Here is a 22,362-nt window from a genome sequence, read left to right as displayed (position 1 = left end):
AGGTTTTGTCATCTGCTTGAGGGTCAGGAGGCTCTACAGAGGGACCTGGACAGGCTGGATTCATTGGTTAAGACCAACAGGATGAGGTTCAACAAGGTGAAGTGCTGGGTCCTGCACTTGGGACACAACCCTGTGCAGCTCCAGGCTTGGGGAAGAGTGTCTGGAAAGCTGGAGGAGAAGGACCTGGGGGTGCTGGTTGTGGGTGGCTGAACATGAGCCAGCAGTGGCCCAGGTGGCCAAGAAGGCCAATGGCATCTTGGCTTGGATCAGGAACAGCGTGGCCAGCAGGAGCAGGGACCCCTGAACTTGGCACTGGTGAGGCTGCACCTCGAATCCTGTGTTCAGTTCTGGGCCCTTCACTCCAAGAAGGACATTATGGAGCTGAAATGAAGCTGGTGAGGGGCTGGAGAACAAGGGTTGTTTGGAGTGGCTGAGGGAGCTGGGGATGTTTAGCCTGGAGAAAGGGAGGCTGAGAGGAGACCTCATTGCTCTCTGCAACTCCCTGAAAAGAGGGTACCGAGGTGGGTGTTTGTCTCTCCACCCAAGTGATAGGATGAGAGGAAATGGTCTCAAGTTGCACCAGGGTAGGTCCAGACTAGACACCAGGAAAAATTCTTTGTCGAAAGGGCTCTCCTGGCCCCGGCAGAGGCTGCCCAGGGAGGCAGTGGAGTCCCCATTCCTGGAGGGCTTTAAAAGCCGGGTAGATGAGGTGCCTTAGGATATGGTTTAGTGGCAGATGGGTACGGTTGGACTGGATGATCTCAGAGGTCTTTTCCAGCCTGGTGCTTCTACTGTTCTATGATGAGATGATCCCCAAACAATAAACAGTGACTGAAAAACACCGTTTTAAGAGAAAACATGCTCTCAGAGGGACATTCCATCTGACTTTCAAAGAACATGATTACTGAGATGAAACTTCGCTTTAGCTTAAATAAAAGCTCTATCACTTTCTGTAGTAGGAGCCTTTGCATCAGTCGCCTCCGCTGCCGCCTCGGACACGTGGGTGAGGCCCCGCCCTCCACTGCCCATTGTGGCTCAGGGCACGCCCCTTTGGAACAACCCCCGCCCATTGTAACTCGGGCCCCTCCCCCTTGTCTTACCCCCGCCCATTGCAGCCAGGCCACGCCCCTTTGTCTCAAGCCACGCCCACTGAAGCTAGGCCACTCCCCCTCCCCAGGCCCACCCACTGAGTCTCTGGTCACTCGCCCTATCCCCAAACAACGCCCACAGCAGCTCAGGCCACGCCCCCTTGTCACAAAGCCCCGCCAACCCACGCCCGTCATCTCAAGCCCCGCCCCGCCCACAACAGGCGGCCGTGCCCCTTGCACAAACCCCGCCCGTTGCGACTCTGGCCACGCCCCTTGCCTCAATTCCCGCCCGTTGCAACTCTGGTCACGCCCCCTTGACCCAAACCCCGCCCATTACAGTCTGGGTCCGCCCCCTGCAACACAGACACAGCCCCTTGTCCCAACCCCCACCCGCTGCAGTCCAGGCCACGACCCTTCCACTAAACCCCGCACACTGCCGCTCAAGCCACGCCCCCGCCCCAACCCCGCCCGCTGCAGCCCAGGCCAGGCCCTCAATCCACAGTCCTGCCCGTTCCATCTCAGGCCCCGCCCACGCCCCCAAGCCCGCTCCCCTTGTCCATCCCCCGCCCCGCTTTAAGCCCCACTCTCTGAAGGGCGAACGCGCTCCTCTTGGTCCAATCATAGCCCAGTGCACCCCTAAATCACGCCCCCTGTCCATGGCCCAACCCTGTAGGGCCCCCGCCCCGCCCCCTGAACCAATCACCGCCCCTTCAGCGCCCCATTGGCCGCAGCCTTGCTCAAGTCTCGCGAGATCTCGCCGCCTTCGCGGCTCCCGACGCGCCTTGCTCTTCCTCTTTCCGCGCCGCCGCCCTAAGGTGAGGGAGCCATGGCGGCCGGGGGAGCCCAACTCAATCCGCTTCCATCCTTCCAATCCGCACCCATCCTCCCCTCGGGAGGCCATGAGCGCGGGGAGGGGGCTCTGCCCGCCGCGCCGGGCGCTCGGTATCCGCGGGGATGGCGATGGAAGGAGGACGGGCAGGGGATGGCGGTGTAGGGAGGAGGCCGTGGCTGCGGGGATGACTTTCTTAGGACACCTTTGGATTTGATTGTGAAAAGAAAGCGTTGTGTCTGAGCAGCTCCTGCCGCTCGCTTTCGGGCAGAGCAAACGGTCCTGATTTTGCATTAAAAGCGTATTTTTAATGTGTCTCCTCGCAGCTGAGCTCCAAAGATGGTGCGCTACTCGCTGGATCCGGAGAACCCCACGAAATGTGAGTTGTTGTTCCCGCGGGCCGTCGCGCAGGATCGCGCCCTTGAGGTTTTAACTCCAAAAGTTGGTGTTTTCTCTCCGCAGCGTGCAAGTCCCGGGGCTCCAACCTGCGGGTGCACTTCAAGGTAGGCAGCCTGTGCCCGGCAGGGAATGCAACTCCCTCTGGGTTTGGGTTGTTTTCTTAATCATTTGGGTTTTTTATGAGGTGTCTCTTATTCTGCTGCTTCCTTACGTGGTTTGTTGAGGGTGGTAGCGTGGGATGTAACGTGTATCGACTTCAGCTCCTTCTAATGCACTTTACCCACGGCCCGGTGTCCTAAAGAGTTTTCTATTCAATACATAAAATAAAACTCAGTCGGAAAACAGCTGTACCGCATTGAGCAGGGCTGATTTTAATATTTGTTTTCTTTATTTTATTATGCCTTTTTGGCTGTTAGAGAGGAGTGTGGAGTTCATCCAGCTGTGCTGCTGGTCAGGTGGGGGAACCTCATGATGTTTGACTTTGGGGACATGGATTCCTCTGGAGGAGATTTAGGTACACAGGGAATTCAGGCATGTTCGAGTTAGCCACAAACCCCAAGCTGAGCAGCTGCTTTTCTGCCCAATGTTGCATAGTGTCGGTGAAAGGAATGTCACTTACATTTCTTCAGTGTTTATTTGATATTGGGTAGTTATAGTTACTCTCTGAATTTCAAATGTAGCATGTTGTTTTAAGCCCTGATGATTTAATCATTTATTTTTTCTTCTCCTTTCTATAATTCCCATAGAAAATTAATTATGTGATTTGTAGATACTTTTTTATTTGACCTTTTAGGAGGAATTTATTCTCCAGGCTCCTGCTTTTTGGGATTAGCACCAAAGACGAGCTTGAAAAGTATAAATACTCATATCTTAATTTTGCTGGTTGCTAAGATGTAGGTGTTAGGGAAGAAACAACGAAAGTGTGCTAGAGTTGCAGATTCAGTAATGGAAATTCTAGCAGGGATTAGGAAAGTAGGTAGTTTTGGTTTTTTTTAAAAAGGCATTGTTGATTAAATTTATTTTTTATGTGAGGTCTTCTTTTAAACTGTAGCAGTAAGAACGGCATTCAGGAAAGGGAGAAGAGAGCTTTTTCTACTGTTAAAAAGGGGAAATCTGTTAAGAGGGACTCAGGAGTCATAGAATCACAGAGTGGTCTTAGTCGAAAGGGGCCTTAAAGGTCTCATCTGGTCCAGTGCATCTGCAGGAACAGGGCCACCATCAGCTTTATGAGAGCCTCACCCAACCCGACCTGGAATGTTTCCACGGATGGGGCATCCACCATCTCTTTGGGCAACCGGTGCCAGTGTTTTTCTACCCTCAGTGTAAAGAATTTTTTCCTTACATGCAGTCCTAAATCTACCCTCTCTTAGTTTAAAATTGTGCTGTGGTTTGTGTTGGTAGAACACCCGTGAGACAGCCCAGGCCATAAAGGGCATGCACATCCGCAAGGCCACCAAATACCTGAAGGACGTCACCCTGAAGAAGCAGTGTGTTCCCTTCCGGCGCTACAATGGGGGAGTCGGCAGGTGTGCCCAGGTGAGGTCTGAGACGATGCCGGGGTTGGGGCTGGAGGGCTGAGAAGAAAGAAATGGCGTTAGAAGCGAGTGGAGAACAGTGTCATTGATGATGATGGCTTTTACACATCAACGTCAGAGCAGTAAAAGAGTTATTCCTAATTCCTGTATCGCAGGCATTGCGTCTGTTTGCAGTGTTGAGGAATTGATCAAATTTGATTGTCTTACTGTGGCCAACACAGTGAGAGGATTCTCTTCCCCTGCTGCTCCACCCTAGTCAGGTCTCATCTGGAGTCCTGTGTCTTGTTCTGGGCTCCCCTGCTCCAGAGAGACAAGGAGCCACCGTAGAGGGTACAGCAGAGGCCGCAGAACTGATGAGACGGCTGGAACATCTCTCCTAGGAGGAGAGGCTGAGAGAGCTGTCTCTGTTCAGCCTGGACAAGAGCAGGCAGAGGGGGATCTCATGGGTGCTGATCAGTATCTGGGGGCAGGAGGATGGGGCCAGACTCTGCTCAGTGGTGCCCAGCAACAGGACGAGAGGCACAAACTGGAGCACAGGAAGTTGCCAGTAGAACGAGTTAAAACTACTTTCCCATGTGAGTGACGGAGCACTGGATGAGGCTGCCCAGGGAGTCTATGGAGTCTCCTTCTCTGGAAAGAGCCAAACCCACCTGGACGCATTCCCGTGCAACCTGCTGGAGGTGACTCTGCTTTAGCAGGGAGTGGGACTGGATGAGCTCCAGCTCTAGCCATTCTGTGTTTTTTGTAGAAAGGAATATAGTGGCAAGGTAGTGGCATGTGAAGGACAGGTTGTGTTGTACTGGGATCAAAACTTTTTCCCTCTTTCAGGCCAAGCAGTGGGGCTGGACGCAGGGACGCTGGCCGAAGAAAAGCGCTGAGTTCTTGCTGCACATGCTGAAGAACGCAGAGAGCAACGCTGAGCTCAAGGTACGCCACATCTCTGTTGTAAAATGCACAGTGTTTTGTGTTGTATGATGCGTCAGCACTGCTGGACTCAGTGGCTCTGACGTGGAAGGTGGGATGAGGCCTGCTTTGTAGGTAAAATGGAGTTGTTTGGAGAGTTTTGTGTACAGCTGATTTGAATTGGTCTGCCTACGTTTTTGAAGTAGAATTCTGAGTAACAACTTGTCTCAGGCAGCTGGTGTGTGCATGGTTCTCAGCTGTTTAGAGCAAGGGTGGCTCGAATCTAAAAATCTGCAAAACAGAGCAAAACCCATGGGCTCTTGGTAAATTTGTCTTTAATATACTCAACATTTAATTAGGTAGCTGTGATGGCAGTGATGACTGATCTTAGGACACCTTTGGAACAACCATGAAATAATAATTCTCTTTCTGAGCCATCAACATCCTCTTATAATTTCTGGTGCCACGCAGAATGACAGCCAGTGTTCTGAATTCGGCTGGTGCTTGTGTGCCAAAGACTCCGTGCTCTGACACTGCTCTTCTGTTTGCTGGCAGTGGGGTGGTTGAGGGACGGTTATTCATGTTTCTGCTGCGGATGTCATTGATTTGAAGGGAAAAATGAGTCATGGGTTAATCTCCCCCCCCTGCCAGGGTCTGGATGTGGATTCATTGGTGATAGAACATATCCAGGTCAACAAGGCTCCCAAAATGCGCCGACGCACCTACAGAGCGCATGGGCGGATCAACCCCTACATGAGCTCCCCCTGCCACATTGAGATGATACTTACCGAGAAGGAGCAGATCGTTCCCAAGCCGGAGGAGGAGGTGGCCCAGAAGAAAAAGGTACCAGGCATTGTAGCCCTTATTCCTCCTGAATGTCGTGGTCAGGGAACGGGAATGCTGACACTGTGTGTTTTCAGGCAGAGAGGTTGCTGTGATGACTCTCTTAGGACACCTTTGGAGCCAACACCTATGAAAAAAAAGTTGTTTCTGAGCAACCTCAATATTTGCGGGGAATGGCGAGTGAGGCAGCCTGGGGCTGACACAGGGTTTGTCCATCCTGCCTCAGAACGGCAATGCGTTTTGACTCATAGAATCACTAGGTTAGAAAAGACCTCTTAGATAAAGACCAACCATTCCTATCTGCAACCAAACGATGTCCCTGAGCACCTCGTTTACCCTTGTCTTTTAAATACCTACAGGGATTGGGACTCTGCCAGGCCCGATGATCCTGTCCCTGCCTGGGAACAGAAATTCCTGGCAGAGTACGGCGGTTGGGAGGCAGCGGTGTGGTTCAGTTTCCCATTGGGATGAGCTGTTCCTGTCAGGACAGCACTTCACAGGAGTGCTGCGCCTGTGAGGATGCCCCTGCTCTGAGCAGTGGAATATTCTGTGAGTGGGTGGAGGTATTCTGAACAGTTCTCAGGGCTTCTTCCAAAGGGTGGTGTAACACTTCAGGAGGAGCTGGGGGAAGTATAGCAGTTGGCTGTTCCCTCATTTCTGTGTCTTGTGTTTCAGATCTCCCAGAAGAAACTGAAGAAGCAGAAGCTGATGGCTCGGGAGTGATGCAGACACGATGGCTGTACATAAATAAATGTGTAAAACTCCAATGTGTTGTGTGCACTAAGAATGCCAACTGCATCCTGGCTTGGATCAGCCATTGTGTGGCCAGCAGGAGCAGGGAAGGGATCGTCCCCCTAGACTCAGCGCTAGTGAGGCCACACCTCAAATCCTGGGTTCAGTTTTGTGCCCCTTACTACAAGAAAGACATTGAGGGGCTGGAGCACGTCCAGAGAAGGGGAATGGAGCTGGGGAAGGGGCTGGAGCCCAGGGGCTATGGGGAGCAGCTGAGGGACCTGGGGCAATTTAGTCTGGAGAAGAGAAGGATGAGGGGAGACCTCATGACTCTGCAGCTTCTGGAAAGGACATTCTGATGAGGTTGGTGTTGGTCTCTTCTCCCAAGTAACAAGGGACAGGACAAGAGGAAGCGGCCTCCAGTTGCACTAGAGAAGGCTTACAATTGGGTATTAGGAAAAGTTTCATGGACTCACATAATGCCAAGGGTCATCTGGTCCAACCTTTTAGGTGATCTATAGTTTAATGCGATGGCCCAGCATCACATGTAGAGCTGAGCCTTGGAAGTGCCCAGTGCAGAGGAATTACTAATTCCTTGGGGAAACTATTCCAATGTTTTACTGTTGTTGCAGTGAAACGTTTTCTTCTGGAATCCAGTCAGAATCTCCCCAGGAGCAACTGAGCTCCATTGCCTCTTGACTTTTCCATGTGACTCCTCATAAATAAGGACTCTCCAAACTCTTGGCAGACAACCTTTTATGTACTAGTACAAGGTAATAAGGTCTCCCCTCAGCCTTCAGGGCTGAGCAAACCCAGCTCTCAGCTTTGCTTTGCATGGTAGTCATAGAATTGTTTGGTTGGAGAAGACTTGAGATCATCAAGTCCTACCTTACCTGTCTGCTAGCCCTCTGATCGTCTCTGTGGCCCTTCTTTTGATGCTCTCCGGCCTCTCCACATCTGTTTTGTAAACCAGAGACCGAAAGGTGGTGTTCGGAGATATGGTTTGGTGCTGGACAGGTATTGGACTTGAAGGTCATAGAATGGCTTGAGTTGGAAGGGACCTCAAAGCCTGTCCAGTTCCAACCGCCTGCCATGAGTAGGGCCACCTCCCACTGGATCACGCTCCATCTAGGGACGTAATCGTGCCTCTGAATTTGGTGCTGGTGAGGCTGCACCTCAAAGCCTGGATCCAGTTTTACGCCCCTCACTACAAGGGCACTGAGGTCCTGGAGTGCATGCAGAGAAGAAGGGGTTCCTGAGTGCTTCTCCTCAGAGCTGCTCTCAATCATGTCATCCTCCAGCCTGTGTTGAAACTGTGGATTGCCAGGTGTAGGACCTTGCCCTTGGTTGAACCTCATGAGGTTCACACAGCCCTTCTTCACCTTGTCTGGGATGGCATCCTGTCCTTCAGGTGTGACAACTGCACCACTCAGCTTGGCATCATCTGCAAACTTGCTGAGGGCGCCCTTGATCTCCGTGCCTGTGTTATCAATGAAGATTATTAAACAGCACTGGTCCCAGTACAGACCACTAAGGAACACCACTGTCACCAATTTCCGTCTGGACATTGAGCTGTTGACCACTACTCTGAATGCAACCATCCAGCTAATTCCTTATCTACCGAACAGTCCACCCATCAAATCCATCTCTTTCCATTTTGGAGAGAAGGATGTTTTGGGGGATTGTGTCAAAGACTTTACAGAACTCCAGATAGATGTCATCCTTTGCTTTTTCAGCGTCTGATGATTTCACCCTATCATAGGAAGCCACTACGGTGGACAGGCAGGACTTGCCCTTGGTGAAGTGGTGCTTTCTGTCTTGAATCACCTCCCTATTCTCCGTGTGCTTTAAAGAATTCCTTCCCAAAGTCTGAACCGAATCTCCCTCCTTCCAATTTAAATTGACGGGATGTCATTGAGAGGGACTGCCAACAGGCTGGAGAGGTGGGGATGTGTGACCCTCATGAGGTTCAGCAAGGGCAAGGTTCTACATTTGGCTTGGGGTAATCCACAGTTTCAGTACAGGATGGGAGATAATGGGATTGAGAGCAGCCCAGAGGAGAAGGACTTGGGGTGCTGGGGATGAGGAGCTCGACATGAGCTGACAATGTGCACTCACAGCCCAGAAACCAACCGTATACTGGGCTGCATCCAAAGCCACATGGCCAGCAGGGAGGGAGGGGATTCTGCCCCTCTGCTCTGCTCTGAGGAGACCCCACCTGGAGTCCTGCGTTCAGTTCTGGAATCCTCAACAGGAGAACAATATGGAATTGCTGGAACGGGTCCATAGGAGGCTACAAAGATGATTGGAGGGCTGGAGCAGCTCTCCTCTGAGCACAGGCTGAGAGAGTTGGGGTTGTTCAGCCTGGAGAAGAGAAGGCTGCGGGGAGACCTTAGAGCAGCTTCCAGTGCTGATAGGGGCTCCAGGAAAGCTGGGGAGGGGCCTCTTACAAGGGCCTGGAGTGGCAGGAAGAGGGGGAATGGATTTAAATTGGAAGGTGAAGATTTAGATCAGACATTCGGAAGAAATGTTTTCCTGCAAGGGTGGGGACGCCCTGGCCCAGGCTGCCCAGAGCAGTGGTGGCTGCCCCATCCCTGGAGGTGTTCCAGGCCAGGCTGGATGGGGCTTGGAGACCCTGATCCAGTGGGAGGTGTCCCTACCTGTGCCAGGGGGTGGGACTGGATGGGCTTTGAGGTCCCTCTCAACCCAAACCATTCCATTAGTCTATAAACAAATGATCTCAAAGCCCATTTCCACCCACCCGTCCCCGCTGCCCACCGGCCCCGTTCACACGCGAGGCGGGACGATCCCCTCCCGCCCAACGCCGATTGGTCCATCAGGGCGGGGAGGGGGCGGGGGTTTATAATCACGTGACACGCACCACCTGTTCCCATTGGCTGAGCGCGGGCGCTGCCCCTCAACCGGAAGCGCGGGGTCGTTTCCGGGTCGGTGGGGGAGGCGGCGGCGGGGACGGTGCGTGTGGGGCGCGGTGAGTGCGCGGCGAGAAACAGAGAATCGTGCGGTGGGACCTCAAAGCCCATCCAGTTCCAACCCTTACCATGGGCAGGGACACCTCCCACTGGATCAGGGGCTCCAAGCCCCATCCAACCTGGCCTTGAACACCTCCAGGGATGGGGCAGCCACCACTGCTCTGGGCAACCTGGGCCAGGGCCTCCCCACCCTCACAGGGAAGTATTTATTTCTGTATCTCTCCCCTCTTTCAGCTTAAAATCGTCCCCCTCATCCTATCCACTGCCCCTCCCCAGCTTTCCTGGAGCCCCTTTCAGCACTGGAAGCTGCTCTGAGGTCTCCCCAGAGCCTTCTCTTCTCCAGGCTGAACAACCCCAACTCTCTCAGCCAAAACTGTTCTGAAAGGTTATTTTTCTCCTGGATCCAGCAGATTGAGAGAGGTAGTTCTGCCCTGCTGTTCCTCTCTTGTGAGACCTCATCTGGAATACTGTGTCCAGTTCTGGAATCCTCAGAAGAAGGATATGGAGCTGTTGGAATGGGTCCAGTGGAGGCTACAAAGATTATCAGAGGGCTGGAGCACCTTCCCTACAAGGACAGGCTGAGAGAGTTGGGCTTGTTCAGCCTGGAGAAGAGAAGGCTCAGAGGAGACCTTATAGCGACCTTCCAGTACCTGAAGGGCTACAAGAAACCTGGACACAGACAGTTTGCAAAGGTTTCTAGTGATAGGACAAGGGGCAATGGGTATAAACTGGAGGGGGGCAGATTTAGACTAGACATAAGAAGGAATTTCTTCACTAGAAGGGTGTTTGAGGCCTTCAGTTAGGTTGCCCAGGGAAATTGGGCATATATAATAAGGCTGCCCCATCCCTGGAGGTGTTCAAAGTGACGTTGGATGGGGCTTGGAGCCCCTGATGGTCACTTCCAACCCAAACTCTTCTATGATTCTGTGATCATCCCATACGTGTTTCATTACAATTAAGTGTAATGTGTTGAAGGGAATCAATTTAAATGCATTTTGGACTTTATTTGTACCAAATAGGAAGCTCCAAAAACATTGATCTGTGTATGTGTGTTTGTATACACGTATATTTTGCAGCAAGGCAGCCTGTATTCCTTGACTGAGGGTTTTCACAGAGGATTGGAACTTTTATTTCAGATCAGTGCAGTGAAGGAGCTTCTGTGTGTCAGTGTATTCTCTTGTCTGTTAGTGCAGAAAAATAGTCTGAATGCTGTCAGTGCTGCTCTGTGGATCAGGTTGCTCCAAGCCCCATCCAGCCTGGCCCTGAACATCTCCAGAGATGGGGCAGCCACCACTTCCCTGGGCAGCCTGGGCCAGGGCCTCCCCACCCTCACAGGAAAATATTTATTTCTATATCTCTCCCGTCTTTCAGCTTCAAACCATTCCTCCTCATGCTGTCCCTGCACTCCCTGATCAGGAGCCCCTCCCCAGCTTTCCTGGAGCCCCTTTCAGTACTGGAAGCTGCTCCAAGGTCTCCCCAGAGCCTTCTCTTCTCCGGGCTGAACAGCCCCAGCTCTCTCAGCCTGTCTTTGTAGCAGAGCTGCTCCAGCCCTTGCATCATCTCTGTGGCCTCCTCTGGACCCATTTCAATAGTTCCATATTCTTATATTGGGGATTCCTTGCCATGAGAATTTAACCATTTACTCGTTTTTTTGTTCAGTGGTTTATTGAGTTTATTTTTCTTCCTAAAAGTTAATTTCTTGGTAGGCAGGCAACTGAGCATCACCGCACAAGAGGAGAAGCCTGCAGGCCATATTTCAGTGTGTTCAGCTCCTACTGATTCCTCCTGCAAGGCAATGACAGGGGAATGACTTATGTTTGGGTCTGTAATCTGGCTGTGTTGTGGCTGTGAAGCTGCTCACTCTTAGCACCATGTTGGAAATTCAGTACCTAGGAAGTTCTAGGTGGGGCTTGGGACCAAAAATATTTAGGATTTAGCTTAAAGTTAAGGGCTTAGGACTCTTCAGGATTTAGCTTAAAAAATGGCCTGGGGTCAAAAATATTCAGGATAGCACAAAAAAAAAAAAAGTGGAATTCTGATCTCAGAATCACAGAATCACAAGGTTGGAAAAGACCCATTGGATCATCGAGTCCAACCATTCCTAACACTCCCTAAACCATGTCCCTCAGCACTTCATCCACCCGTTCCTTAAACACCTCCAGGGAAGGCGACTCGACCACCTCCCTGGGCAGCTGTTCCAGTGCCCGATGACTCTTTCTGTGAAGAATTTTTTTCTGATATCCAACCTGAACCTCCCCATCTTGGATGCAGTGTGCAAATCTGCCTCTTCATTCCCCATGGAGGGATCCTGGAAAGCTTATATTTGGCTTCCTCCTGTCGGAATTGCAATATTGAAGCCATGGAGAGGGGAAGCGTGGAGGGCCAGGCTGCACTGCGCAGCAGAGCGTACACAGCACGGAGCTTGCTACTGGTCAGCACTGGAAGGGACAGCTCTCATCCCCATTAACTGCCTTCTCTCCCAGCGATCCCTCCTTGCCGCTGCATTTTGGCTTGCTGCTGTCTCAGAAACCTTCTTCCTGGTTTGAGGAGAAAGGGAAGGATTCTTTTTCTAATAGTTTGGTGTGGGATGGGCATGATTCCATCCATGCAGGAGGGATGAAGTTGTCCATATTCTCCTATTCTCAAATCCCAAACAGGTTTTCCTGCTGCTTCCCACCGACCTGCCCTTAGTGGTAGGAAGCCGTTGGATTGATGGGCATCCTGCCATTTCATTTCACCTTAAATGAAAAGGAAATGAGAAGATGAAACTTCTTGGACCCTCTGGTGTAATGCAGCAAGAACTGGGCTAGTGCTTGGAGATCACTGTTTAAAGTGTGTTTGAGTGAAAACTGTTCTATTCTGAATTTCTTTTCCAAGATCCATCTGTAGGAATGATGAATTAACAACAAACTACTCCCTTTTGTTTGTTAAAACATCAAGATTGTTTCCCTTGTTGTTGAGGACTTGTTAGTGTTTGAACACATGGCATTTTTGAAACTTTAACAGTTAATCTATTATTAAAGACTCGTTTATGGTTGAATATCAACTACAGTCCTTATTCATTAATTCAAGCTGTTTTCCCAGCTCATGGCACACAGACGCTTTCGTCCTGAGTTGTTTTCTTTTTCCCTCTCCAGGTTTGCCACACGAGAAGAAGAAGCCATGGTGTGCATTCCTTGTATTGTCATTCCGGTCCTCCTCTGGGTCTATAAGAAATTCCTTGAACCATATATCTACCCCATCATCGCACCATTCATTAAGCGCGTGTGGCCCAAGAGAGCGGTGGAAGAAACGACAAACACAAAACAAGGTCAAGGAGGCAGCGCTGGAAATCCACGGGCAGCTTCAGCCGTGAAAAGAGATCAAGAGGATGAGCCTGGAATTTGTAAAGTAAGATTTATGCATTTGGTGAACCAAGGAAACTGGGATGCAGCACCCAGCGATATTTTGGAGTCAGCACCACTGAAGAGTGAATAGTTGGGGATGGTTGTAGATGTTTTTGTGACTATTTTCTTCTGAAGAGGAGTTACCAGTACTGAGCCAGCTAGAAGTAGTTGCTTTGAGACAGCTTGGAAGGACAGGAGTTGCATTTGTTTTCTGAAAGAGCTTAGTTTGTTGTGTTTTCTTAACCAGTGGCTATTGTTTCAGAGAAGGAAGGAGTCAAATAATTGGTGCATCACACCAGATACAGGAAGCATAATTAAAAAATCCCCACTCCTCAGCTAGCTCTGCCACTCATAATGGGGGAAATTGTTTTGTGTATGTAAATCATGTACTTATTGCTTCTGTCTTCCAAGGAAATGGAAAGGTTTGTGTGTTGCTTGTGCCCTCATCCCCTCCCCTTCTCCCACTGAAGTAATAATTGGTTCTTGGAAGGTTTCTTCGTAGATCTTCGCTGGCCTTGCATCTAAAAGTCGTTTTCATCACCAGCTGTTGCAGTTCTGGCTGCAGAGGCCTTTTTGGACACTGCATTAACGTTGCTGTCTTTTATTTGCAGTTTGAAAGCAACAGCCTTGCAAATGGAATTGCTGCAAAGAGATCCACGGAGGTGTCTGACAAAAAAGCAGATTGAAGGAATTCATCCACATGGATTTTTTTCCCTTGTGTCCAATATGAACTGGTGATATTTCTCTCACTTTGAGACTTTTCTCATTGCACGTTGCTGAATAAAACCCCTTATCACTTCCAGGAGAGGGTCTCTCTTGCTGCTAAAGTGGCAGCTAGCTTATTTCTTAATTTAAAATGTTTGGAACCTGAAGTTCTTTGTTTTCCTCACTGAAACTACTTCTCATCCGTAATCTATTTGGTGTGATTAGAGTTTAGGTTAAATAACTTATGAATAACTAGTTTTGGAGGGTAAATGTATCTTAGCCTCTCAGTTTTGCTGACTGCTAGTGCAATACTTCAGGCTTTCACCTTGTAACCTGAGCTGTTCTTGTCCTTGCTGAAGAACCATGAAGCATTGTGGCAGCCTAAGCATTGTGGTTAAATAATGTAGAGTTTAGATTTTCATGCAAATCTGGGGATAAAATGAAGGAATTATGCTATACGCAAAATTTACTTAGCTTACTAAAAGCAGAACATCTCTATCTGATACTTCCATTAATTATTTTCCTCGAAACATTGTGCCTTTCTTTCCTGAAGAGGAGCGGCAGGAGCATGATGCAAGAGAATTGTTGCTTTATATTCTGTTGCGCTGGTTTAAAATGGTGCAGTTCTGTCTTTAAAAAAAAAATCCAAACCTCCAGCTAAAATCTCTTTGAACGTGCTTGTGTAATTTGAATTCTAATAAACCAGGACTTGACTTAAAAATAAGTTGCTTCATAAAATTGTCCTTGGCTTCTGAGCTGTTACAAACATCCAGAGCAGTAACAGAATCTTTGAAGAGCTGTAGAGAGGCCCCAGGCAGAGGGAGGTCATAAAATACTGACTTCTTGATCCAAAACATGAATCTGACAAGTCCAGCTTTGCCTCCTCCTGGGAAGGTGCGTTCTGTTCCTGACTTGCATCCCAAGACAACAGTGCAACTGCGAAGCGTTTCAGGTGTCTCTGTGATTAGCAGGGAACAGAAGTGATAATTCCTGCTTTGCAAAGCTTTTTGTATATGCAGTCATTGAGCTGTTGCTGAGGTCCCATCTTTTATTGCGACCGTATTTTCTCCCATTAGATAACTCGTTATTTCTTAGACTTGTTTGATGCCCACCAGGTGAAATGTTTCCCACCACCCCTGGGTTTTGTCAGGACTTGCGTGAACTGATCTGCAGTGTTCATAGCTGAATATTGGGCCCTCATTGCTACAGACATTACTTCTGTAATGGGTCAAAACACAGAAGGCAACTTACAAGGTATTATAAAATCACAGAATAATTTGGTTTGGAGGGGATCTTAAAGCCCATCCAGTTCCACCCCCTGTTATGGGCAGGGACACCTCCCACTGGATCAGGGGCTCCAAGCCCCATCCAACCCGGCCTGAAACACCTGCAGGGGTGGGGCAGCCACCACTGCTCTGGACTTCTCATGTTGCCTGATGCTCTTTGCTTTCCCTTAGTGAGCTCATCTATTAGGAACTGATTTTGTTGCTACTGTTTAATCAGCGTTTGCATGATCCTAGGAAGCACAGTCTCCATCTGATCAGTCTGTCAGGGATACAGCTTCCTCCTAAACCAGTGAAGTACCTACCCTTTATGATATTAACATCTGGGGTTGTTATGCTGAGCATCCATGCGTAGTATAATTCATCCAATAAATTATATCAACACTAACGGTGCCTTCTTGTAACTTCTCACTGATCACAGAATGATGGAATTGTTTGGGTTGGAAGGGACCTTAAAGCCCATCCAGTTCCTGCCGTGGGCAGGGACACCTCCCACTGGATCAGGCTGCCCAAGGCCCGGTCCAACCTGGTCTTGGACACCTCCTGGGATGGGACAGCCACCACTCCCCTGGGCAACCTGGGGAAGAACACCCTCATGGTGAAGAAATTCTTATGTCTAGTCTAAATCTGCCCCTCTCAAATTTATACCCATTGCCCCTCATCCTATCCCCACAAGCCTTTGTGAACAGTCCCTCCTCAGCTTTCTCGTGGCCCTTTTAGTGACTGGAAGGTCACTATAAGGTCTCGGAACCTTCTCTTCTCCAGGCTGAACAACCCCAACTCTCTCAGCCTGTCCTCAGAGCACACGTGCTCCAGCCCTCCGATCATCTCTGTAGCCTCCTCTGGACCCGTTCCAACAATTCCATATTGTTCTCCTGTTGAGGATTCCAGAACTGAACGCAGGACTCCAGGTGGGGTTTCCCCAGAGCAGAGCAGAGGGGCAGAATCCCCTCCCTCCCTGCTGGCCACTCAGCTTTGGATGCAGCCCAGGACACGGTTGGTTTCTGGGCTGTTGAGTGCACGTTGTCGGCTCATGTCGAGCTTCTTATCCCCCGCACCCCAAGTCCTTCTCCTCGGGGCTGCTCCAAATCACCTCATCCCCCATCCTGTACTGAAACCGTGGATTGTTCTGACCCAGGTGAAGGACTTTGCCCTTGGCCTTGTCGAAACTCATGAGGTTCTGACAGCCCCACCTCTCCAGCCTCATATTGTTGTGTGGATCATGTAGTAGAGAAGACAAGGGTTTGGAATCGGAAGCAAGGCAAGACGCCACGCTAGTTTCACATGGGTTTTGTCCTACCTGTCCTCAGATATTTCACCCATACTGTTGAAACAAATTATACCCTGTTCATCAAAACTTCTGCTGGTAAAAGTTGGGTGTAATCTCTGTTGTGGTGGATTGAGTTTTCTAAACTGATCACCCTCTCCTCACCTCAGTCAGTTCCTCTGCTACCACTGGTGTCATCAGTTCATGCTCTGAGTCTGAAAGCCAGGAACTTCAAAGGGTCTGAAATCACAATGAGAAAGGAGTAAACTGCTTGAGGAAGTCACTCCAGAGCTATGGGCATGAATGATGTCCTTCAAAAGGCTACAGAAATTAAGATATGTTGCTGATATGCAGGTGAGCTTGTTCTTAACATATTAAGCATCACTGAAAAGATTGTCTGTTCCACTGTGCTTCCTGTCCCAGGGCAGGTAATCTCAGCTACTGTTGTAAAACGCGGGGCAGCCAGCAAGCAAGCCAAAGTTTTGGAGTAATACATGCACCTCTACCAGCTGTGAACACAACAGAAAGTAAAAACAGAGCCGTGCTTGGGCTCTGTTAGTTCGTAAATGTTCACAGACAGTATAGGAAGTATACATAGTCAATTATTTTGAGTTATTCAGGATATGGTTACACAAGGAAGTGCATGAGACAGTAACACGGCAACTAAACTGTACAGCGAATGAGACTGCAGGCTGTGTGCCAGCCTCACAGGGAATCAGTGGGTCTGCTGAAAAACGGGCATGTAGCACCAACATCTGTCCTTAGAGGTGAAACTACCCCATTTGTCCTTTCTGGAATGATGTTTCAGCACCTTTCTTAGCTGCTGCTAAACACGAAGGTGACTTATCTTCATCATAAAGCATTCTTGAATGAGGTGCTTCACTGGAAGCCCTGCCAGATTTGTGTCGCAAAGTTTTCCAAGAACTGGACAGTAATCCTACTGTATTGGGAATAATTAAGTAAAAAAACAAGTCAAAAAACAGGTGAAGGAAAGGAACTGGGGCAGAGTGTGGAGATCAGGATGCAGAGATCGTCTGCTGGCATGCGGAGGAGTGCACAATGCAAAGAAGTGCATGAAGCACAAAAATGGAAAGCTTTATCAGGGAGTGCAGGGACAGCATGAGGAGAACAGTTTGAAGCTGAAAGGGGGAAATTGAGATGAGATCTTAGGAAGAAATGTTTTCCTGTGAGAGTGGGGAGGCCCTGGCCCAGGTTGCCCTGAGCAGTGGTGGCTGCCCCATCCCTGGAGGTGTTCCAGGCCAGGTTGGATGGGGCTTGGAGCCCCTGATCCAGTGGGAGGTGTCCGTGCCCATGGTAGGGGGTGGAACTGGATGGGCTCAGAGGTCTTTTCCAACCCAAAAGAAACCATTCTATGATTCTATGAAGCCTTGTTTAGGAAAACTAAGTAGACAGAAATGAAGAAAATCATCACGAGAGAACAATGTATATCACATCAAATTTAGCTGAGAAAATTTCTACATGTTTGTTACTCACTAAAACAAGATTTATAAAAGGGCGCAGGCACCAGGTGATTTCTAGCAGACCAGGATTCACTCAGGCAAGGCAGCAGCTGCTTTTATAATGAATTAGAAAATTGGAGGAGGCATCTTTGGGGACCAAAGGACTTCTGCAAATCCAGTCTTAAGATCTTGGATGAGCCCTTGGGGAGCCTGATCCACTGGGAGGTGTCCCTGCCCATGGCAGAGGGTTGGAACTAGATGATCTTTAAGGTCCCTTCCAACCTAAGCTATGATTCTGTGATTCTATGATACTGCAAGTATGTGCAAAAAATCTTAATTAAAAATTCGGAAGGTTTTATGTTGCAAATTAATTTGATAGGCCTGATTCTGCAAGGAAAGGAAATTCTGGCAGGTAAATTGAGCATTATGAGCCTCTAAGGATGTCTAAACTAGCAAAGAATGATGTGCAGAATGATCAGTGTTCAGATATGTTTATAGAGCACTGTTAATATCCATCCATGAAGCTGATGGTAAAGCAATAAGCTGTTATTTCCTGAGTGTAGTGACCCCATGCTATCCTTCTGGGATTTGTTGGGTGTGCTGCAAAGGATGAGTCCTTGGAGTCACTCCCTCCTGATTTCTATACAGTGCAGAACATCATTGTAGAAAGAAGAATTGGTCAGGGCAACCCCCGATTTCAGTACAGGATGGGGGATGATGATTGAGCTGCCCTGAAGAGAAGGACTTGGGGTGCTGGAGGACCTCAGGGCTCTCCTCAGGGCTGCTCTCAATCACATCATCCCTCAGCCTATATTGAAAATGTGGATTGCTCTGACCCAGGTGCAAGACCTTGCCCTTGGCCTTGTTGAACCTCATGAGGTTCTCTCAGCCCCACCTCTGCAGCTTGTCCAGATCCCTCTGGATGACATCCCATCCTTCTGGTGTAAGAATTGCACCTCTCAGCCTGGTGTCATCTGCAAACCTGCTGAGGGTGCCCTCAATCTCGCTGTCATCTACGAAAATACTGAACAGCAGTGGTCCCACTATGGACACCACTTGTCATGGATCTCCATCTGGACCTCGAGCTGTTGACCACAACTCTCTGAATGAGACCATCCATCCTGTTTCTTTATAGAATCACAGAATGGTTTGGGTTGGAAGGGACCTCAAAGCCCATCCAGTCCCACCCCCTGCCATGGGCAGGGACACCTCCCACGGGATCAGGGGCTCCAAGCCCCATCCAACCTGGCCTCGAAGACCCCCAGGGATGGGCTCAAGGTCCTTTCCCACCGAAACCATCCTGATTCCATGATTCACCGCACGGGCAGAGCTGTCCGGAAAGATGGCGGCCAGACCTGCCGGACTACATTTCCCATCGTCCTCCGCGACGGATCGCACTGCTGGGCTAAGCGTCCTCACGTGACAGTATTGCGCGTTGCTGGACTACATTTCCCATCGTGCCCCGCGGCGCGACCTGGTCCTGACGACGTCCCTAACGCGGCGTTTTTTTCGGACTACATCTCCCGTCGTACCCCGCGGCGCAACAGCTTCCGGACTACACTTCCCCGCGTGTCCCTTACGGCGGCGCCCCTTGTGGACTACATTTCCCGGCGTGCCCCGCGGCGCTCCTTGCGCATGCGCAGAGAGCCGTGCTGGCGACGTGGACGGGGGCGGCGGGCGCGGAGCGGAGCGGGTAAGGGCGGCCTCGGCCCCGAGCGGGCCGGTGCGGGGCTGTGGAGGCTGTTGCTATCGTTATCGCTATTGTTGCTCCGCCTCGTGTCGTGATAGAGCGCGGAGGTTGCGTGCGACGCGGCTCCGTGCGCCCGGTACCTGCGCTTCGGGGATGGGTGTCCTCCTGCTGCTCCCCGGGATCCTCAGGATCTTCCAGGTACTCCCAGTCGGGCTTCCCTGGATCCTGCTGGTGCTCCTAGCTGGGCTCCTCAGGATCCGCCCAACCCGGCTTCCCTGCGTCCCCAGGTGCTGCTAGCTGAGCTTCTCAGGAGCCTCCCAGCCCCGCTCCTTCGGGATCCTCCCGGTGTTCCCACTGTGACTCCCTAGGTTCCTCCCAGACAGGCTTCCCTGAATCCTCCCGGTGTTCCCAGCTGGGGTCGCCTGGATCCTCCCAGCCCGGCTCCTCGGGATCCTCCTGGTGCTCCCATCTGAGCTACTCAGGATCCTCCCAGCCCAGCTTCCCTGGGATCCTCCTGGTGCTCCCAACCAGGCTCCCCCGGGATCCTTCTGGTACTCCCAGCCGGGTTGCCTGGGATCCTCCCCTTGCTCCCATTCTGGCTCCCCCGGGATCCTCCTGGGGCACCGACTGGCTGCTATGCTCAGCATCCCACTGGAGTAGGAAACGTGGGGCTGGCGATGTTTTCCCAGTGCTCCCACCATGGCTCCCTAGCATCCTCCCAGCCCGGCTCCCCTGGTATCCTCCCGGTGCACCTAGCCGGGCTCCCGCTGGATCCTTGCGGTGCTCCCATTCCGGCTCCATGGATCCTCGCGGTGCTCCCAGCCAGGCTCCTCACGATCCTCCCGGGGCACCGACTGTGCTGTGCTCCACATCCCACCGGGCTGGGAAGTGTGGGGCTGGTGGTGCTTTCCCGATGCTCCCACCGTGACTCCCTAGCATCCTCCCCAGGATCCTCCTGGTACTTCCACTGTGGCTCCCAGGGATCCTCGGTGGTGCTTCCAGCTGAGCTCCTCAGGATCCTCCCAGTGCTCCTGCTGTGGGACTCCAGGGTCCTCCCAGCCGGACTTTACTGGTTCCTCCTGGTGCTCACAGCCCTACTGCCTGGGATCCTCCCCAGCACCGGAGACCAGGGCCCTTCCAGTGCTCCCAGCCATGCTCTCCCGGGATCTTCCTGGTGGACTTCTGGGATCCTCCCGAGGCAGCTGCTCTGCCCTGCATCCCACCTGACTTGGGGAGCATAGGGGCCATTGGTGCACTCCCAGTGCTCCCAGACAGGCTCCTTGGGATCCTCCCAGACGAGCTTCCTGGAATCCTCCTGGTGCTCCCAGCTGGGCTGCATGGGGTCCTCCCAGGTCACTGAGTGTGTTGTGCCAGTGTACTGGGAAATGTGGGGCTGGCAGTGCTCTCCCGGTGCTCCTAGCCTGGGTCCCCCGGATGGGCATCAGCATCCGCTGTACCCCTCTTTCCACCTGGATCAGGGAGCATGGGGGCTGCTGATGCCCTCTCAGTGGTCCCAGCCAAGCTCCCCAAGGATCCTCCCAGGAACTGGTCCCTGCATCCTGCCTGGCTGTGAAGCGCAGGGCCATTGATGCCCTCCTGGTTCTCCCAGCCAGGCTCGCCAGGGATCCTCCTGGGCACCAGTCCCTGCATCCTGCCGAGCTGGAGAGCATGGGGCTGTCGGTGCTCCCAGTGCTCCCAGCCAGGCTCCTTGGGATCCTTCTGGGAACAACGTGGCTGCTGTCCCGCTGAACGTGGTCAAAGCCAGAAGGAGAGAGGTGCACACCTGAATTTCTTGGTTTGTGCTCTTAATGACATGCTTTTTGAGTGAAAAGACTACAAAACAGCCTATTTTCCCTTCCACGTTTGTGAGCCACAGGCTTTCTGCAGTGGTTGGTGGTTGCTTTTGCAATATATGGGATCAGCTCAGCCTTGCTCCTGCGAGTTTGTTCCTATACATCTGAAGGATAATGTTTAGCAAGAGTGGGAAATACTTTAGTCTAGAAGAGAATTTGTATCTCACCGTACCGTAATGGTTTTGTGTTGCTTGCTTTCACGTCAAGTGCTGTTGATCTGTTTTATTTAAGTCCTTTGTGCCAAGTGTAGTGAGGTCGGGAGGCCGTAATCTAATTTCTTCTGTTGTCTGTTCTGAGGGAGAATATGCTGGGCTGCAGTAATAATCATTTGAGGTATTTGTAGAAGTAGATCGTTAATATTTCCTGCACTGGGCACTTTCTGAGTGCAGGGGAGTGGAAAGAAGCTCAGGGTCCAGTTGGTTGGGTAAAGTTTCCCAACATACGCCCCTGCATTGTGTAATCCCCTGTTTTGTCAATTCCCAAGTAAAACCGTTGGAGTTGCTCCATTCAAGGGTGACTTAAAAGTTGTCCTTGCTCCATAACTTGCCAGGAGGTCAGGAAGGCCCCGTTCTGCTCTCTCCCTGGGTTCTGTTCTCTTTCTACCTTGCTGCTGCATCAGGAGTGGGTGGACCCTGCTCATCACTCTCGCCCGGCTGAAGCCACCGTCACCTCCTCTTCTTCTAGTCCTGTGCCAATGTTTCATAGGATCGTTAAGGTTGGAAAAGACCTCCAAGATGGCCAAGTCCAACCATCAGCCCAACACCACTGTGCCTGCTGAACTATGTCCCAAACTGCCAGGTCTACGTGCTTTTTCAACTCCTCCAGGGAAGGAGGGTCCACCACTTCCCCAGGCAGCCTCTTCCAGTGCATCACCAGTCTTTCAGTAAAGATAGTTTTCCTCATATCCAAACTAACCCTCCCCTGGTGCAAATTGAGGCTGTTTCCTCTCGTCCTATCCCTTGTTACTTGGGAGAAGAGCCCAGCACCCACCTCACCACAATCTCCTTTCAGGCAGTTGTAGACAGCAATGAGATCTCCTCTCCTCCAGGCTAAACGGCCCCGGTTTGCTCAGCTGCTCCTCATAAGACTTGGGCGCCAAACCATTCATCAGCCACATTGCCCTGCTCTGGAACTGCTCCAGCATCTCAATATCTTTCTTGTTCTAGCACAGCTGAGTATTTTGTGATAAATTCAGCAGAAAAGTAGTTACAGCAGATTAATATTCTGCTTAGATGGCTCTTGTGTTTCCAGTGGCTTTATCAGGTGAACAGGAAGATCCCAGGGTGTTTCTAACATTCTGGTGACTGACAGAAGGTATTAAAAGTGATGAATCCTGTTTGGTGTTTGAAGAACTGTTGTTGAAGTAGATGGCTGAGGATGGTAGTGGTATTTCTTCAGG

At 50.8% G+C, this 22,362-nt stretch overlaps 3 protein-coding genes and 3 non-coding genes across 11 annotated transcripts in view; all 6 read left to right on the top strand.

The window, feature by feature from the left end:
- The first annotated feature begins 1,837 nt into the window (after positions 1 to 1,837).
- On the top strand, positions 1,838 to 6,364 carry RPL17 (ribosomal protein L17). Of its 2 annotated transcripts, XM_009565790.2 has the most exons (7): positions 1,838 to 1,903; positions 2,244 to 2,296; positions 2,380 to 2,420; positions 3,718 to 3,852; positions 4,680 to 4,778; positions 5,406 to 5,597; positions 6,273 to 6,364. In XM_009565790.2, the coding sequence occupies exons 2-7, from the start codon at positions 2,257 to 2,259 to the stop codon at positions 6,318 to 6,320; spliced, it is 555 nt and encodes a 184-aa protein (XP_009564085.1). In that variant the 5' UTR covers positions 1,838 to 1,903; positions 2,244 to 2,256; the 3' UTR covers positions 6,321 to 6,364. The 2 variants fall into 2 exon arrangements, with proteins under 2 accessions (XP_009564085.1, XP_053910882.1); XM_054054907.1 differs by lacking the exon at positions 1,838 to 1,903 and having other exon boundaries at positions 2,360 to 2,420.
- Positions 2,097 to 2,165, top strand: LOC128850563 (small nucleolar RNA SNORD58). The gene has a single exon (XR_008448011.1). It is a non-coding gene; the product is annotated as a small nucleolar RNA SNORD58 (small nucleolar RNA).
- LOC128850562 (small nucleolar RNA SNORD58) lies at positions 5,124 to 5,192 on the top strand. The gene has a single exon (XR_008448010.1). It is a non-coding gene; the product is annotated as a small nucleolar RNA SNORD58 (small nucleolar RNA).
- Positions 5,684 to 5,753, top strand: LOC128850574 (small nucleolar RNA SNORD58). Its single transcript, XR_008448021.1, has one exon. It is a non-coding gene; the product is annotated as a small nucleolar RNA SNORD58 (small nucleolar RNA).
- A 2,873-nt stretch (positions 6,365 to 9,237) lies between the features above and the next one.
- On the top strand, positions 9,238 to 15,015 carry CZH18orf32 (chromosome Z C18orf32 homolog). 3 transcript variants are annotated; one of them, XM_054054909.1, is made up of 3 exons: positions 9,238 to 9,318; positions 12,457 to 12,709; positions 13,317 to 15,015. In XM_054054909.1, the coding sequence occupies exons 2-3, from the start codon at positions 12,482 to 12,484 to the stop codon at positions 13,389 to 13,391; spliced, it is 303 nt and encodes a 100-aa protein (XP_053910884.1). In that variant the 5' UTR covers positions 9,238 to 9,318; positions 12,457 to 12,481; the 3' UTR covers positions 13,392 to 15,015. The 3 variants fall into 3 exon arrangements, with proteins under 3 accessions (XP_053910884.1, XP_053910885.1, XP_053910883.1); XM_054054910.1 differs by having other exon boundaries at positions 9,281 to 9,302; XM_054054908.1 differs by lacking the exon at positions 9,238 to 9,318 and adding an exon at positions 12,004 to 12,151.
- A 3,966-nt stretch (positions 15,016 to 18,981) lies between these two features.
- The window catches only part of DYM (dymeclin), a 263,448-nt gene continuing 260,067 nt past the window's right edge, over positions 18,982 to 22,362 (top strand). For 2 of the 3 annotated variants that reach the window (XM_009565789.2, XM_054054066.1), the window contains exon 1: positions 18,982 to 19,113. The gene's annotated coding sequence lies outside the window, so the exon portion shown is untranslated. The other variant, XM_054054067.1, reaches the window with a different exon arrangement.

The sequence above is a fragment of the Cuculus canorus genome, chromosome Z, assembly GCF_017976375.1.
Source record: "Cuculus canorus isolate bCucCan1 chromosome Z, bCucCan1.pri, whole genome shotgun sequence".
In the NCBI taxonomy this organism is placed as follows: domain Eukaryota; kingdom Metazoa; phylum Chordata; class Aves; order Cuculiformes; family Cuculidae; genus Cuculus; species Cuculus canorus.
This window is presented reverse-complemented; position numbering and strand designations above follow the sequence as displayed.

Excerpts from the sequence above, each read along its gene's own strand:
- RPL17 (XM_009565790.2), top strand. The coding sequence starts at position 2,257 with ATGGTGCGCTACTCGCTGGATCCGGAGAACCCCACGAAAT. Across the intron at positions 2,297-2,379 it reads TCCGGAGAACCCCACGAAAT|CGTGCAAGTCCCGGGGCTCC; the intron begins GTGAGTTGTTGT and ends TTCTCTCCGCAG. Across the intron at positions 4,779-5,405 it reads AGAGCAACGCTGAGCTCAAG|GGTCTGGATGTGGATTCATT; the intron begins GTACGCCACATC and ends CCCCCCTGCCAG.
- CZH18orf32 (XM_054054909.1), top strand. The coding sequence starts at position 12,482 with ATGGTGTGCATTCCTTGTATTGTCATTCCGGTCCTCCTCTGGGTCTAT. Across the intron at positions 12,710-13,316 it reads ATGAGCCTGGAATTTGTAAA|TTTGAAAGCAACAGCCTTGC; the intron begins GTAAGATTTATG and ends TTTTATTTGCAG.